The sequence below is a fragment of the Aplysia californica genome, unplaced genomic scaffold, assembly GCF_000002075.1.
Source record: "Aplysia californica isolate F4 #8 unplaced genomic scaffold, AplCal3.0 scaffold00014, whole genome shotgun sequence".
Lineage (NCBI taxonomy): Eukaryota > Metazoa > Mollusca > Gastropoda > Aplysiida > Aplysiidae > Aplysia > Aplysia californica.
The window spans coordinates 1,555,223-1,572,240 of NW_004797284.1; the positions used below are offsets into that span (position 1 = coordinate 1,555,223).

General features: G+C 39.5%; 1 protein-coding gene across 1 annotated transcript in view; it reads right to left on the reverse strand.

The window, feature by feature from the left end:
• The window catches only part of LOC101845439 (alcohol dehydrogenase class-3), an 18,662-nt gene extending 2,009 nt beyond the window's left edge, over positions 1-16,653 (reverse strand). Inside the window, exons 1-10 of the mRNA XM_005090214.3 lie at positions 16,442-16,653; positions 11,363-11,464; positions 10,145-10,286; positions 8,645-8,732; positions 7,419-7,551; positions 5,785-5,871; positions 5,249-5,378; positions 4,480-4,613; positions 3,254-3,389; positions 367-505 (exon numbers count right to left, since the gene is read on the reverse strand). Of these exons, the coding sequence (XP_005090271.1) occupies positions 367-505; positions 3,254-3,389; positions 4,480-4,613; positions 5,249-5,378; positions 5,785-5,871; positions 7,419-7,551; positions 8,645-8,732; positions 10,145-10,286; positions 11,363-11,464; positions 16,442-16,459 (1,109 nt within the window). The 5' untranslated portion in view covers positions 16,460-16,653. The remainder of the gene's footprint in view (positions 1-366; positions 506-3,253; positions 3,390-4,479; positions 4,614-5,248; positions 5,379-5,784; positions 5,872-7,418; positions 7,552-8,644; positions 8,733-10,144; positions 10,287-11,362; positions 11,465-16,441) is intronic.
• Positions 16,654-17,018: the final 365 nt, after the last annotated feature.

A 17,018-nucleotide genomic window follows, 5' to 3' on the forward strand; every position in this document is an offset into this window, starting at 1 on the left:
ATTTTATTCTAGGCACTGCAACTTTCTGTAATAGTACAAAATTCCAGAAGATCTGGTAAACACAACTGCTGATTGTGTTACTGATGGCTACAAATAGGCAACCACACATTCAAATAAGCCAACAAAGAGTAAGAAAGGAGTTGCCTCCCCTTTTATTCTTTTCATTAGCACTCTGCCTAAAACAAAATCAGTCAAGAAAAAAAATTGTTTGTCCTGTGAAGACCAAGCTATTGGGCACAAGAGTTTAATTGTATACAAAATTTACTCTTTTCTCTACCCCTTCAATCCATGAAAAAGAAGGGCATTCGAAATTTGAGAAATTACAACGAAAAGGAGGGAGAAAAAAGCCAGCTGTGGCTATGTCACCTCTTTCCGGTATGCATGTAGTGGAAGCCCTCGTTGATCTGGTCCATAGGCAGGGTGAAGGTCACAAACTCGTCTACCATGAGCTCCTTATTCATGTACTCCTTCACAAGCTTAGGCACAGAATCACGGCTCTTCCAACCTGATCAAAGACCACAACAAGAAGGCTTGATGTTTTTGCACTGGAACTACATCTGCATAAAACTGTAGTTTTTAAGTCTCTTTCGCTACGTCCCTGTTTGTTCAAGCACTCCGTGTGAAGCTCACTCATAGTAATAGTCCATCTTTACGACTTTAACATGCTATAAATGATAGAACAGGTTTTCAAGCAAACCACAAAGTCAAACAAAACATCACAATTTCCCACAACTTTTATACCTATTAGTTGATTCCAATGCCTTTTACAAAGAGGTGGGCGTTTCTGCTTAAACAGAATCTTAAGCACAACCTTACCATAAAGAACATCTTATATAAATATCGAAAACATTCAATTAAAAAAATAACAACAGGAATATTTAAAGAGTAGGCTCTATCTCAAAAGTGAACAAATCGACTGTGCAGTGTAAGACTGGCATCACTTATGGCGTATGGCAGATTCTTACATTGAACAGTCAAAATATAAGATTGTAGAAGGCTCAAATTGTGAATAATTTAAGAGGAGACACTGGGCTGTAAAGGGATAACACTCTTAGCTACATGGATGTACATAGCCCACGTAACATTCTATATAAAGGGTAATTTAAAGAAAATCTTGTCCTTCAGCATGAAAATGCCATTCCAAGCATTGGCCAGTGGAACTGGAGGAAAGTGAAATGATTTATTACCCGCCCGGTAAGAGAGGGAAGCATGGAAAGTGTTTGTTCGTGGCCTCTATACTCTGACCCAGGATGGGGAAGGCATTGATGATGAAGAGGCCCGGAAAGGTCAGACAGGCTATGGCCAAGTGTATCCCTTTGAGATAGAAACTTGAGTGCTGTACAGAACCAAATTAATGCTTTCTACCCCACCCACTAAAAAAATGGCACTATCAGAGATGCCAACCACAGAAAACCGAAATGAGTATTGGTAAATATGAAAATGTGTATTTTCAGGGGGAAATGTGTATTCCTCACCACCGACGGACCAACTAGTAAAATGTTCAGGGTGTCCTGCAATATTTCCTTTAAAAAATTTACTAGCTCACCAGCTCAAAAAAGCGAGCACACACGTGTACAATATACATGTATCCAGTCAACAACATGTTAGTGTTCAGTGTCGTACTGGGGTCTTGTTTGACTTAAGTATTTCAGTCTTTTAAGATATTTTCCTCTCATTATTATATAAAAAATAAATCCTGCTTTGAGCGTTCAGAAGGGCCTAGAACAAGAATTTCAACAATCAAGAACCAGTCTGGGTATCATGATTCTTATTATGAACTGACATAATAAAATTATTGCTCAAACTCAGTTTTAGTAGAGGTTTTATGGCGCTCACAACTGCATAAGGTCATATGAGCGCCAGAAGATTAGAGGTGTCACAAGAGAGTAACAAACAAAAAAAAGAAGAAGGGGAGATAAAGACGATAGATGTTTGATAGGAAAGAAGAAGCAAACCACACCAGAGCACCCGCCAACCACCCACGCTCAAACTCAGAGAAGAGCAATAACTTGAATGGCTCAAGTAGACCCACGCAGTGTGAGAGTTGTAACAACTGTGGGAGGGCAAGATGCAGTGACACTGAAAATCTGCCAGTCTTGAACAGAAAGCTACAACATACACTGTAGGTATAATTTACTAGATTCTAGATCTATTACCCATCCAATGAAACGCAAACACTTTATTTCAATAACACAGATTTGCAAAGTATGAAGGATCCCCGATTCCCCACACGGCCTGCACCAACTCGCGCTTTGCAGAGAGCTATAATCAAAATTCTGAAATTTGCTTCCAGGTTTTTGTCCTCTGGTGTTGCCATCACCCCTCCCCCCCCCCCCCCCCTCCCCTGAGTGTATCTTTTTTAAAAAATCAATAATCCCCTCCCCTATTCCGTAGTCCTATACTTCGCAAGGCCGTTACTCCCACCAAAGACAGTCTTCGCTCACACGATGCCGCATTTATTTAAGATGCGAATGCGCGCAGGGTCACTGACCGGTCACGATGGCGAGCCAGACAATCTAAAAATCGGACGACGCTTGTATTTTCTTTTCTTTTTTTTCCCACAAGTGACAGCACAGAGACGAGTCCGAGTGTTGAATAAATTTTATTTGCGCGGCAACACAGCGTTTACTCTGCACAACCTGCATTGTCACAAATATTCGGTTATCAGACTACCCCTGGCAAACTTCTCGGTGGTAACGAAAGCAGATCTTGAACTTGATTTTCCCTATCGAGCCTCGGTGTCACATACACTTCTGCCTGCCGCCATAGCCGCCTCTTCGCGTGAGAGTGAAACATACTCTCGGACGGTGAAAAGCTGAACGAATATAATATCACAATCGCGACCGGCAAAAATGAACCTACTGACCTTATCGGACTTGGTTTTCAAATATTCCAGTTCCGTGATACTGAAACTATTTTGACAAAAGATGGGACTTGAGATAATTAGGTTTACTCGACCAAGCTGAATCTCGTATTTTTCGCATTCCAGGATGCGTATTTTTTCATGAAAAGTCGTATTCGCATATTTTTGGCCAAAAATCGTACTAAAATACGTAAAATCGTACTGGTTGGCATCTCTGCGCTATAGCTTTTCAGGTCAAGTGTTACTTCCACCCCCCCCTCCCCCCTTTTAAGTGTTACTTTGTCTCCCTGATGACAAGCATCACTTTATCTCGACCCAGGACAAAACTTTCTTTACCTCCACCCAGGACAAGCATCACTAGAACTTATCCAACTTATCCTGACAATTTACCTCCAAAAGCTGAGCCCCTCCAGACACGGCCAGTGACCAGCTGGAACGGTCTGGTGCTGATCTCCTGTCCGGCGGCAGCTACACCAATGATGACTGCCTCACCCCAGCCTTTGTGGCAGCACTCTAAGGCCGCACGCTGAGGGAAGACAAAACATGTGAACCGTGAAAGACAGAAAAGAGAAAAAAACACAAAGACCTTAGTCTCAACCAACAAAGGAAAAAGCACACCTGACAATTTTAATTTGTACTTTTTTTTAGCAGTTGTCAATGTTGGTTTGAAGTTTAAAAAAACACAAAACCAGAAATCCAAAAATGCTAATATTACATACAGAAACAAGACAAAAAGCAACCTAAGTCCCAATCAAAGACAATACCTGCTTGCTGAGATCAATAGGCAATTGCTGAAAGCAGTCCAAGGATAAAGGCTGAGATACACTAACCTCTCATTCACAGTACATTGAAACAAGGGGGTGGAGCCAAGTAACTGTACACAGAAATGTACAACAAAATTTTACTGCAGTTGTTTCCCTTAGCCTTAAATTTAAATATCTGCTCAAATTTGCTCCGTCTTATTTTTAGAGAGTTTTAATTTTAGCAGGTTTTACGGCGCTCGCAACTGCACAAGGCCATATGAGCGCAAGAAGATTAGAAGTGTTACAAGGGAGTACAAAACACAAAAATTAAGAAGGGGAGATAAGGATGATAGATGTTTCATAGGAAAGAAGAAGCAAACCAAACCAGAGCACCCACCAAACACCCACTTTTTTTTTGGGGGGGGGGGAGGTGAGAAGCTTAGCAGATACGACCTTTAAACATAAAGCATATCATGCCAGAGCAGCCTGAAAACCGTAGAATAAAATATATCCAGTAAGAAATTTTTTCTTGAAGTCCTGAAAAGCCCTTCAATAATCATTGCATATGTGTTACTTCCAAGTGAGCCATTATCGATCATTTAAGAGATAGTATACATTGCACATACTGGTCAGAGCCAATCTAGATAATGTTGAATAAAACTCCAGCAGACAGATGGAAATACTCGACAAACTATCACCCCCAACCAGAGAATCGAACTCAGATCCTTTTAAAGAAAGAAAAAGAGCTTAACCACAACACCACGGACTCGGCTCTGTTACTCCCTCTTCATTAAGAACTTCACACAGATGGTATCCACCAGTACTTCGCAGACAAACCTGTGCAAACTAACAAATCAGAGGCAGGATCCTTACCATCGTCTTGACGTTGCCGATACACTCAAACGTGTAATCAAAGCCGCCATCAGTCCGCTCCATGACCAGTTCTTGGATTGTCTTGTTGGGGAATTCAGCAGGGTTGATGAAATCAGTGGCACCAAACTTCCTAGCTGTGACACAAAACACACATACATATAATAGATATATACTTACATATATACATATATATTATATAAATATATACATATATATTATATATATATATATATATATATATATATATATATATATATATATATATATATATATATATATATTTATATATATATATATATACACACATATTATTTATATATATATATATATATATATATATATATATACACATTATTTATTTATTTATATATATATATATATATATATATATATATATATATATATATATATATACACACATATTATTTATATATATAAATAAATAAATAATGTGTAAATATATGTGATCATTCTACATCCATGTCAGTAAAAACATTGTTTGAGAAAGGAACTGAAAACTTTTTTTTAAAAATCAGAATGTAATGCCTTGTTGAAAATACTTTCAATGTGCAAGTCTGAGGCCATACTTGAAGAGAATAAGGGATTTTCTCAAGAGATAAAAAATCATTGTATGCACTACAGACCAAAACATTAAAAGAATGTGTGCAGCTAAATGTGACAATAATTATTGTTCAATATTTTTTCATAGGGATTGCAAATGCGTAAAGAAGTTAACAGTAAAAAACTTTAAGACCTTGATCAAACCTACCAGTTTCAAATTTATCTGGGTTGATGTCAATGCCAAAAATCTTGGACGCCCCTGCTTTCTTACAGCCCATTAAGACAGCCAGACCCACAGCTCCCAGACCCCACACTCCACACACAGAGCCAGGCTCCACCTGGAGAGAATGACACGAAAGAACTATTTCATTTCAGGAAACAAAGTGCACCCCATGACAGTTCCATCAAAGTATCTATCTCTAAAATAACACATAGAATTATCAGATGTCACCATAATGACCGTGACTATCAATAAATTTCAGTTATGAGAAGAATATCGCCCGCTGACAAGCTATTCAAAATCAGCAAGACCGTTTGGCTAGTGTCGTCTAGTCGTTGCTATTGATGCATCATGAAGATATACAGCCTATACATGTCTGAGTTCTGTGCATACACTTCATTTTTTTCTTCACTTCGCTGATGAGCATCGTACAACATTTTCTCCATTTCTCGAATTGACATATTTAGATGCAATCTTTGCTCCTTGAGTGAATTACAAAATAAAAAGACCCTGGCCCTTGTTACCTTGGCGTTATTCAAAGCTGCCCCGTAACCCGTGGAGATGCCACAGCCAAGAAGACAGACTTTGTCCAGGGGAGCATTTTCATCAACCTGAAAAGAGAAAAAAGCCATTGAAACATGAAACAATACAGAATACAATCTTCCAAAATTACTTGCACATAATTTCACAATTATCAAAAAAAGATTCCAAACTTTATCCCATAACATCCATTCCATAATTTTTGAATCCATGAAATAAAAATATGTCAAGCTGCTAACCACTATATTTTTTAAGAACAAAGAATACGGAGAATGAAATATGTGGGAGTAATCTCTATCAACGTTTTTAGAAGCTTTTCATGGAATGAATGCTGAATCTACCAAATTTGCTCCCAGCGTACATAAACTTCATCTGATGCTTTCCCTAGAATGGAAGGTGTTGGTCTGGATACAGCACCATACCCACAAACAAAGAAAAAAGGCATTATATTTTTATATATATATACAGTGGAACTCGGATTCAACGAGGTCGCCGGGCCTGGCCTAAAATCTCGTTGAATCCGAGTGTTCGTTATAGCAAACACGAGGTTTTATGTAGACAATTACAGGCACAGAGCAAGTAATGTACAAAGAAGTCACAAGTAGTGCCTGAAATGCCTGCATATTATGAGCTGCGTAACAAAAAAAAATAGACCCGATTCGTTCAAATGCTCACGCCTTTGTCATCTCGATTGTTTACCAAAAAGTTGTGTTGCTGTGTAGAGCCTAGCATAACGGCAACTTTTGATTTCATAGACCAGCGCACAATTCATCATTACGTAGATCTACGTCAGGACTAGATCTAGCTTACCATTGTAATAATGATCAGTTGCCGAGGGGGGGAAAAGACTGACGCATTTCTGTGACGTTCAACGTCCAGACCGCTAGTGCCCCCCCCCCTCTCCCCGACACATACACACACAGTCACACGTGTTCAGGCTGCCCATCCGACTCCGACACACGCCAGAGTAGACTTGTGCACGAGCCAACAACGCATGCGTTGGTATGAAAAAAGGCCGCTGATTGGTCGCATGCAATCGGCTAAGTGAATAATGGTTCACGATGCAGTTGCAATGGATGGTTTCCGGGAATAGATAAAGTTTGTTTTGGGAGAAAAATGAGCGAAGCCACGTCTGCTTGGGCTGTTTACCCTGGAAGCGACCTCGTTGAATCCGAGCTCGCTGATTTAAGTGCTCGTTGAATCCGGGTTATTTTTATTGATTTTAAAGAAGAAAAAAAACGGGGAATCTATCTCATCTCGTTGAATCCGAGCTCGTTAAATCTGAGTTCCACTGTATATATATATATATATGAGGGCTTCTACAATTTCACAATACATGACCCTGGGCCTGGATCAATCACTTTGAGTGTTGACAGAAGTTGAGAACAAAAACAACAAACTTCAATTTTGCTGGCTCTCCTTTCTTCTACACCCAGTATAAACACAAATTTTCTGTGTTTAAATGGTCTGATTCTGTCATTCAAAATGAGGAGGCATGAGCCCACAATAATGGCTACATTACAGGTGAAAATACGTCTGACTAAACTGGCCATCACATTGCCACAACAGATCTGAGCAAGACTAAATCATCCTAGGACACATAAAGGGGTACACCTACTTTTGCCACTGAGATCTCAGCACACACGGTGTACTCTGCGAATGTGCTACAACCCATGAAATGGTAGAGTTCCTTCCCCTTGCATGTGAATCTGCGAGTTCCGTCTGGCATGAGACCTTGACCTTGAGTGACCCTGTTGAGAAATTTTTGCGACAAAACGAAAGAAAATGAAAATAAAATATGGTGTTACACTGGTGGACAGAAAATTTTCACTGCAAACTGACTTCATAAGATCAGGTTTGTAACTTTGCCTACAGTAATATGTGAGGCAAAATAGTGAAATCATGCACTCGTCAAAATACACAAATCGGAAAACAGGCATTTTTTGCCTTGTTTGGAAATTTTTCTTGAATTTTTATTTTTTGGCACAACCTCTTTCATTTTCATGTACATATTAAAACACATTTCCATGTGAACTTTATTGAAAAACATTTATTAAAATTAAAGGCACAAACTATGTCATTTTTCTGTTTTCAAGGACTCTTTTAGCTATTTGAGTTATCAAACATTGGCGGCCATTTTCTTGCTAATTTCCACACTGAAACCAGGCGACCTCACTTCCTTCAATTGTAGATATCTTCAGTTCTATTCAAGATAGATGGATATTTATTTCATTGGAAGCAAGGCAAATAAATCAGCTTTCAGATAGATGATACCAATAACTCTACAAGCCCCAAAATTGACGAGCGCCAGATTTCATCACGCCGTGACACATCAATATTACTCTATGGCTTGGAGTGAGGAAATTACACAAGTCATGATCCAACAGTAATGCTTTGTGCCCTCAATGAGAAGCGACCCGCTTCGACCCCGCCTGAAAGGGCCAATCCCAGCTGTGAAATCTACTGTATCCCAACAGCAGAGATGCTCTATATAATACTTTACACAAGTGAAAACAGAACTAAGACCTTTGGCATGCGAAGAGAAAAGCCTAACATTCCACCACATGCATACCTTAGTAATGACTGAATAATGGAAGGACATGATAAGATGGGGGGGGGGGAAGAGGTATCATGAGCGAAGAATCAACACCAATCCTATACAACACAGAATGGTGCAGTCCACATGTATGGCTATCTCTTTGCAGTGCTCCCTTCCACCCTACCCACCCAATTAAATATATCTTTACATGTCTACAATTAATTCTAGACTCTCTTTATACAAACAATAGTAGGAACAAGAGCCTGACAGGGAGAGACCGAAGAAATACTAGTAGTTCAGCTCACCTGATTTTCTGACAGAGGTTGGTCTTGGGGTTTTTACAGAACTTGCACTCATAACACTGAGGGGTGTACAAAGGGATCACATGGTCCCCTGTAGGAAACAAACATCTCAGTAAATACAAGTTTCACACACAAGTACTACTATTTTTTTCTTCATTCATTTGAAATCGAATTGGAAAGTTTTCTACAAGATAATGAAGTTCGTTACCAAACAAAACAACTAGCTGACACTTTTCCACATCATTTAAAAATGTAGTCACACTAATAAAAGACAGAATGAAAAGAACATTTTTTAAATCAATAAAAACAGCATAAAAACATTCCAAAATGTTTGATAAGACCAACTTAAAATACACAAACGAAAACAAATTACACATTTGACATTTGATGCCATTTGATAGATGATGTAACGCAAAATACTGAGTCGAACAACACAATCAATATCTGACGAGGGTGGTATGCAAGAAAATCTGATCTGACTACTAGTGTGTATAGCGGAGCTAAATTAAGATATCCTGAATAGGAGAGTGCTGATTTTGACAACAGAGCCATCCAAAATTTGTTGCGCAACTAATTGTCAAATATTTCCTGAACAATCAAACATAGACTCTCCAGCTTTCGCAGAATGACATGTATCAATTTGTCTAAACAAATCAATATTTTTGCTAACACCTGATAGCTGTATTCTAGAAAATTCCTTAATAAATACTAACAAAAAATCCATGTGGGCGGTTTCTGCAGATTTTTAAATGTTTACAGCTAGGACATTACCACTTTTAAAAGTCTGTCATTTTTTTCTTCTAATTGCGACATTATGTTTATTGAAAGCATGTTTTGAGAATCTTTAGTGCAAAAAATATGTTCACTATAAAATTAATTTCTTGTAAAATGTTTTGCCACTAAAAAGTGTCATTGGTGAGCTGTGACGTTGGTGATATCTGGATGCAAAATTTGTGCGAGAAGCGCATTTTCCATGTTGACGGAGATTTATAGTATTTTATACAAAGTTATGAAGAAAAGTTTTTTAATCTAGCTTCAATTGTTGTTGGAAAATATGATTAAGTTAAGACAAATTGATACAAACTGCTGTGCAAAGTATGGGTGACATTGATTACCCCATTGAAAAGATATTTAAGGATAAGTTGCGCCACGAATTTTTGACCGCACTATAATAGTAAAGAGACATCTTCCAAACCTATAATTAAAAACACATTCACACAATACTGAAAAAAATGTTTGGAACAGACTGAACAAGATTCATAGAAAGAAAAGATAGATACAGTCGACTACGAATGAGTTGAAGCCATTGGGGGAGAGAAAAAAGATCAACTCATCCGAAGTTCTAACTAAAATTGTTGGGATCTATAAAGAAGAAGAGGTGCTGAGACCTGAGAAAAAGATCAACTTAATCAAAGACCAATTCAAGCCAGTTCAACACAAGTGGAGTCGACTGTACTAGCAAGACTTTCATAGCTGAAAAAAAAAAGCGCTTAATGCACTGACCTGGGGCGACTGATTTGACTCCCTCTCCCACACTTTCCACAATGCCACCGCCCTCATGACCCAACACAACCGGGAAGATACCTTCAGGGTCATGTCCGTCAAGTGTGTATGCATCTGTGTGACACACACCCGTAGCAAGAATCTGAAAAATTCAAAAAATATTCACACTCATGGACACTCATATACAGTCATTTCTAATGCAAACATCAAACATTTAAGATACAGTATTATTAATTGTAGCGTTTTATATATAAAATGCCTAATATGCTTTCATTGAACTTAAAACAATATACTATCTCCATCAGTTTCACAGACAGTACCGACATGCAAGCATTCAAAGACGTTGGCAAAATATATTTTTCAAATTTAGTGTCTATTGTGTAAAAATTAAGAACTTGTCATTTGCTGTCCTTTCTTCATTATTGAAATTAATTCAAAGTAGTAAAGAGAAATGGGCCACTATGAAGACGAAGGATGTGGTCATCCAACAGGACTCAAAGCTGACAAAAAATGCTCTGCGAAAGAAAACACTTAGGACTGCTCTCAGATTCAAATCTCAAACTTCAACATGTAACTCACATTCTTAATCAAGAGCAGCTACATTATAAATGTTGGCTGAGCATTCTACATTTTCTCACAAACTGTTAAAGCTATTACAGGAACAATTGTTTGTTTGTTTGTTTAGTATAGGGTTTTACGGCGCTCGCAACTGCATAAGGTCATATGAGCGTGCGGGACACACTTAATACTTTTTCGTTGGTAGGAAATTTTGAATTATGCCCGGGTGGCGGCCGAAGCCTACTCTTATCAATTTTAGACCACCAAGGGATCTTTAACGTGCGCAACTTGCACACGGGCCCTCCGAGATTTTTCGCCCTTGTCCGAGAAGGCTAGGTGTAGATCTTTCCTACCAGAAGATCAGGGGTGTGGCAGAAAGACAGCAGTTAGGAAGAGCCAAGGAGTAGCAGTAGAAAGGCTGCAGAAAGAGTCAGGAGCCCAGAAGAGGGGGCAAAGGAGGTGAGGGGGTGGGGGCAGAAAGTGGAAATGAAAGCAGACAACAGATCAGGAAAGGATGTGAAAGGAGACAATTTTAGAGAAGAAAATTTTTTGGTCGCTACCCGGAATCGAACCCGTGACCTTTGAATGAGAGGCCAACACCTTAACCTCTAGGCCACGAGAGCCCCCTACAGGAACAATACAAAAAAGAAAATTTCTTACCTTAATTCTCACTTCCCCTGCTCTTGGTGGAGCCACTTCTATCGTCTCTATGCTCAAGGGTTTTTTGGCCTCCCATGCCACAGCAGCTTTGCATGAAATGGGCTGTGAAATGAATGATTTACAACACTCCTCATTTTAAAAAATAAAAATCAAGACATCAAATTTTGTTAAGTGTGAATAATAATACCATTGTTTACACATAGTGTATGGACATGCAGAGTTGTCGATACAGTAGAACACAGCTATAGCGGGACTAGAAGAAAAATCCTGCAGTATGCGAGATATCTTTAAAAATCCACATGATTACATCCCTTCCAAATAAATAAATTTGCGCGTTAAATTAGTTTTCCTTTTCTTGTCAACCACCTCGTTGATTATCTTGGCCTTTAATTCGACAGAGTAGCATTTCCTTTTGTCTTTGTTGGAAGCCATCTTTTCCTCAGCCTCATTGCTTGTGCTGTCTATCATACCGGTAGGCCTACGTGGATGCGTGCATATGCCCATGAGCATCAATTATCACAATTCAGTGAATCAGGAATCACACACTACACGCTCTCCCCTTCTTTTACTTTTTGGCCTAGCCTAGGGCTATGGCCTATACGTTCTCATACTGAGCATCTAAGCTACGACACATCACTTTTGAGTGGCTCACGTAATGAGTCTCTCCGCACCATCTCTCTCTCTCTCTGCCGCGCGCCCCACCTCGCTCATCACTGGACTGGCCAATCATGATGCCACACCGTTGACTGCCTGTTAGGAGCCCGCCTACAGCGTCCCTAACCCCCTTCCCCCCAGCTAGAGCTCCCTCGATCTCTCTCGTTGTATCAGAGTTCTGGTTTTTCCAAGCCCCACTAAACCCGAAAACAGGTAATTGAGTTTACATAGAGAAAAAAAAGGGGACTCCGGTAAGGTCCCACTGCAGTCATGTTCTGTAGTCCTGATGGGACTTTGAGAAACTTTGATAAATATTATATAATCATGACCGCTAAATGAGTTATCTTTCCTCCGGCAGATAGCTCTGCCACCCACTAATTATCCGACTATCAACATGTTTTGCTTTAATCGGGAATACTTGGACTTGGTATTCCATTATGACAAGTTTTCAACTTGGGCTGGCTTCCGTTAAGGCAGGTCTTGTTCAACTGTAGTTACTCCGACAAATGTTGTGTTGGAATGTATGAGAACTAAGATGTATTGTTATCTTGGTCTCGACCTAAATCATTGGAATATTTTTTTTTGGTATTTTTTTTTGAGTGGATTAATTCATTTAAATTCTTAATAGCCAGAGCACATTAATTGCCAATCAAATTCCCTTGAACAGAGTCAGGGCCAGCCAGATTTTCCTCCATGAAAGGGCAGAAGCTACCATGATGGCACAATTTGACCAAATTCAATCAAGACCTTCAAAGCAAACACATTTGTTTTTCAAGGTTGCGAGTACAGTGTGCGTGCGGAATGCGGTATGGACAGTGTCCATTTGGAGAAATTGATACCGACAGATCTAAAATGCTATCAACATTTCCAATACTGTAGGGTTCATGCACCTTTCAACACAGCAACAGCAATAATATCCTGCAGTCAGCACTTGAAACCATTATGGAAGGAAATGGCTGCATTGGGAACGGATAGTTTTGCGTTCAAATTCAATAACACCACGCTTCCATTACAGTTTTCTATTCTTGTCAAATCTGACGCAAGAAGGGAGGGGTATCTGTGTAGTGTGCACTGAAGCCACCATTGATCAACTCGATGTAATCCAATCAGGTCCGCAAGGGAACCCCGTAAAACAAACAATAACAAATACAGTGCTCTTCAGGAGCAATCAATAAAATTTTAACAAGCTTCAGGTATTCTTGTAGGATAAAAAATGTAATGCCAGCCCACTTCACATTCTACTGCAAAGTTTCCATTCTACTTGACAGGCCACCACCAGAACAATCTGACAACTGTCCACCATGACAGTCTCCTAGTCTAGTTCATTAATGACTGTGAGAAGGGGGGGGGGGAGCGTAAAGGTTGGTAAGGATTTGGATCCTTACCGCCGCCTTTCGAATCCAGAGAGCGACGGATGTTTTTCTTCACTAACATTTTCTCCTTTCATATCCTATCCTGCTCTCTAACAATGTTCTGCTGTCTGCTTTCGCCTCCTATTTCTGCCCCCACCCTCAACCTCCTTTTCCCCCTCCTCTGGGCTCCTGACTCTTTCTGCAGCCTTTCCACTGCTACTACTTGGTTCCTTCTTACTGCTGTCTTTCAGCCACACCCCTGATCTTATGGTAGGCAAGACCCACCTGTAAAACATTTATTATCAACATTGTTTTTAGATAACAGATACCGTGAGCTTCAAAACTAGGTAATATTCTCTATGAAGTACAAGCCTTACCCCCCCCCCCCCCCCGTCAAAAACTATTCTGCTTAGGGCCTAACCATAGCTTTACAGTAGTTGCACTTTGGATCCCCGTGCTTGAGAACCAGAGCTGGTAGTAACGGAGTACAAGTACTCCGGTACTTGTACTTACGTTACAATTTTCGGTACTTTTACTGTACTCCGGTACATTTTTTAAACCAGTACTTTTACTGTACTCCGATACTTTTTATAAAAGTACTTTTGAGTACTTTTTAAGTACATTTTGAGTATTTTGGTAGCTTAATGAAAGGGTAAGTGCAGGCATTTCTGATCATAATTTACGGAGCAAAAACCCGATCGACCGCCAAGAGTTAAAAGTTGAGATCAAAGAACGGCCCGTCGCCTCAAAGATCAGCCACTATCGTGAATGTGATCACAAGCGTTGTAAAACTCCTTGAAACGGTACAGTGTTTGCTCCAGACGGGATCACACCAAGGTGTGAACTGACCGATGCGTTTCTTTTCCCCAAACATCGCACTCGCATCTGACCTCACCACCTAAACTTACATCAGTCCCTGGGTGGGTAGGGCCTACAAGTTCGCTCCAGTCGGGATCACATCAAACTGTGAACTCTTCCCTGGGGGACTCAATCAGAGATGGAAAGCTAAAATTGTTGGACAGGTAAAGGGGAGGGGCAACTGGATAAACGTAGATAAAGAATCATAAAGATCTCAAGACTCACGATAGGCTAATGAGTGTGTATATATAATATTATTTATGGCATGCCTCATGCCACTGTGATTGGTAATCAAGGTTGACCACTCTTTGCTTGCCATATGTCATAAATCCACCCAGAGGTCACGTCAGTTCATGGGTCACTGTAGATTCTTCCTCGGCTTCGTTGGCTAAGATCCCATATTTTCCTTGCTTCCGAGCACTGGGATCTTAGGCGGTGACTACTGCAGTAGAGAATCTTTGGTTACACTACACTTACTAGACTCTAGGAAACTATTGTATTTTGGTTTGCCGTTGGCGCCGTGGACTACACAGTGTGACCAAAATCTGTCAGACCACTATAATCAATTGAAACTGAAACTGTGTTCTCAATGTGTATCTAACAATTTTTAGGCTGCCTAAATTTCTTTTAAACTTTTTTTGGGTGGTTTCTGCTTAAGGCTACATTGATTCCTTGAGGATTTGTTAATGAAGAATTCAATGCACTTTTCCATTTCTAAGCGGGCCATTTTCATCAATTTTATGTTTTCTTAAGAGCAACTTTGTATCTACATTTTTCAATTTGGATACTCTTTCTGTAGAACTTTCCGACCTCTAGGACTGACTTACATTTGATCACATTGTCTTGCTCAAACAAGTTCTATTCATAATATCACTTACCCACTAGTTGCGTCTGTTCGTTTGGGTTGTTTTTTGTTCAACTTCACGGACCATTTCCACCGTTCAGTGCGTACATTGTATATTCAAATGCTTTGTATACTGTTTACATTTTTAGTAATAAATAGCCTAATTTGTCAAATATACTGGATAAGTTATAAAATATGATGTTTTGCATAAGCGATGAAGTGTTTTAGCATATTAGCAGAAAGTACTCAAAATGTACTCATAAGTACTTTTTTTTAAAGTACTTGTACTCAAGTACATTTTATAGGAAAGTACTTTTACTGTACTTAAGTACATTTTTTAGATTGTACTTAAATTTGTACTTAAGTACTTTTTAAAAAGTACTTTAACAGCTCTGTTGAGAACAAGGAAAATATAGACGGAATATTTAAAAAATGGAATCCTACTAATTCATGAAAGGGAAAACAAAAATTCACTATGAATCATGCTATAGTAGAATCCTGTTATAACGAGAGGGAGGGGACAGGTACAAAATGTCCGTTATAGCAGGATTCTTGTTATAAGGGATCCAGTAATAAATTCAAAGGAAATTATAAAGTAGGCATAACCTATATTTTTGGTGTTCTGTTCATTTTTTCTCGTTATCACCCCATGTTTGGGTTTTTTTTTATGTCAGGGGGGCAACCCCTCTTGTCTTCTGAAAAACAAGTGAAATTTTACTGCTCATTTTGTAGGCTAGATTTAGATCTAGGCTACTGGTAAAACTTAAAACATTGATACCGACTATTTAAATCAGTATCGATATTTCAGTAGGTTTAGGCCTACACAAGTCGGGACCACCATAGATCTATTATATCCAAGTAGTACATTGATCTAGATCTAGATCTAGATTCTAGTCTAGGCTAGACCTACTAGATTTTAGATCTACCGTTCAACATCATGACCCTCCAGCAGTCCTGCAGAGAAAATGGTCCAGTCCTTCATCAACCTGCCTTAGTCCTTAGGCTTAGGCGCTTCTCTACCTCGCAACACAACCATGGCAGCTAGAAATCTAACAGTAACAGATTCTACAAAATAAAAGGAATTTGCGCGTTGTTTTACAGCATCTTTTTTTTTTTTTTTTAATTTCAGTCTCACACCTACAAAGAACACTGAACCTCCTGACTTTGAGATTTTGACTTTAGTCTCTGGCCTAGCCTATCTCGCGGCCGTGGCATTGCTGTACACTAGGCCTACTGTGAAGTGTGATGCCTCACGACTCACAGAGATGCGAGCAATCTAGCCTAGAGCTAGAATTTAGATCTAGAGTTTATACTAGATTCCACAACTTTGAGAAACGATTCAAAATAAATATATAAAAATTTTAATCTTACTTTTCCAGCTGTAGACATGGTTTCTCTGCGAGGTTGGTGAAGTTTTCGTTGACTTGTTGAGATCAAAAAGCGTCCAGCAGCAACCGGCAAGCTCCGCTGATGAACTCGGGAGTCGGGAGTTGATCGAGAGTGACCTCGCTTGTTTGCTGCCTGGCCTTGATAAAGAGAGAGCGAGAGAGGGGCGGGGGTGGTTTTTGTGGCGGTGACTATCCGACGACGTTGGGTTCGAGTGCCGTGTGCAAATTTCGACTAGATCTATGTCTTCCCATTGACGTGTAGGAAACATGCCACATGGAGCCTTGGTGATAATGTAGTTTTATAATAAGCGACTCGAACTTCGTTTGGAACTTACTTTTGATGAGCGTGACATTTTAATTAGGGTTTTGGATGTTGTTAAAAGAAACAAGAAGAAAGCAGTAACTGACATGTTATGAGGAAAATTCAAAGCCAACAACAAGTTTGGGGATTAAATCTATTATTTGCGAAGCTACGCACCATGGAAGTTTTCGAAAATGCAAGAGGAATTAGGAATGGAATTATTCTAATAGGGCCCTTTTTTAAAATCTTGTACTCACAT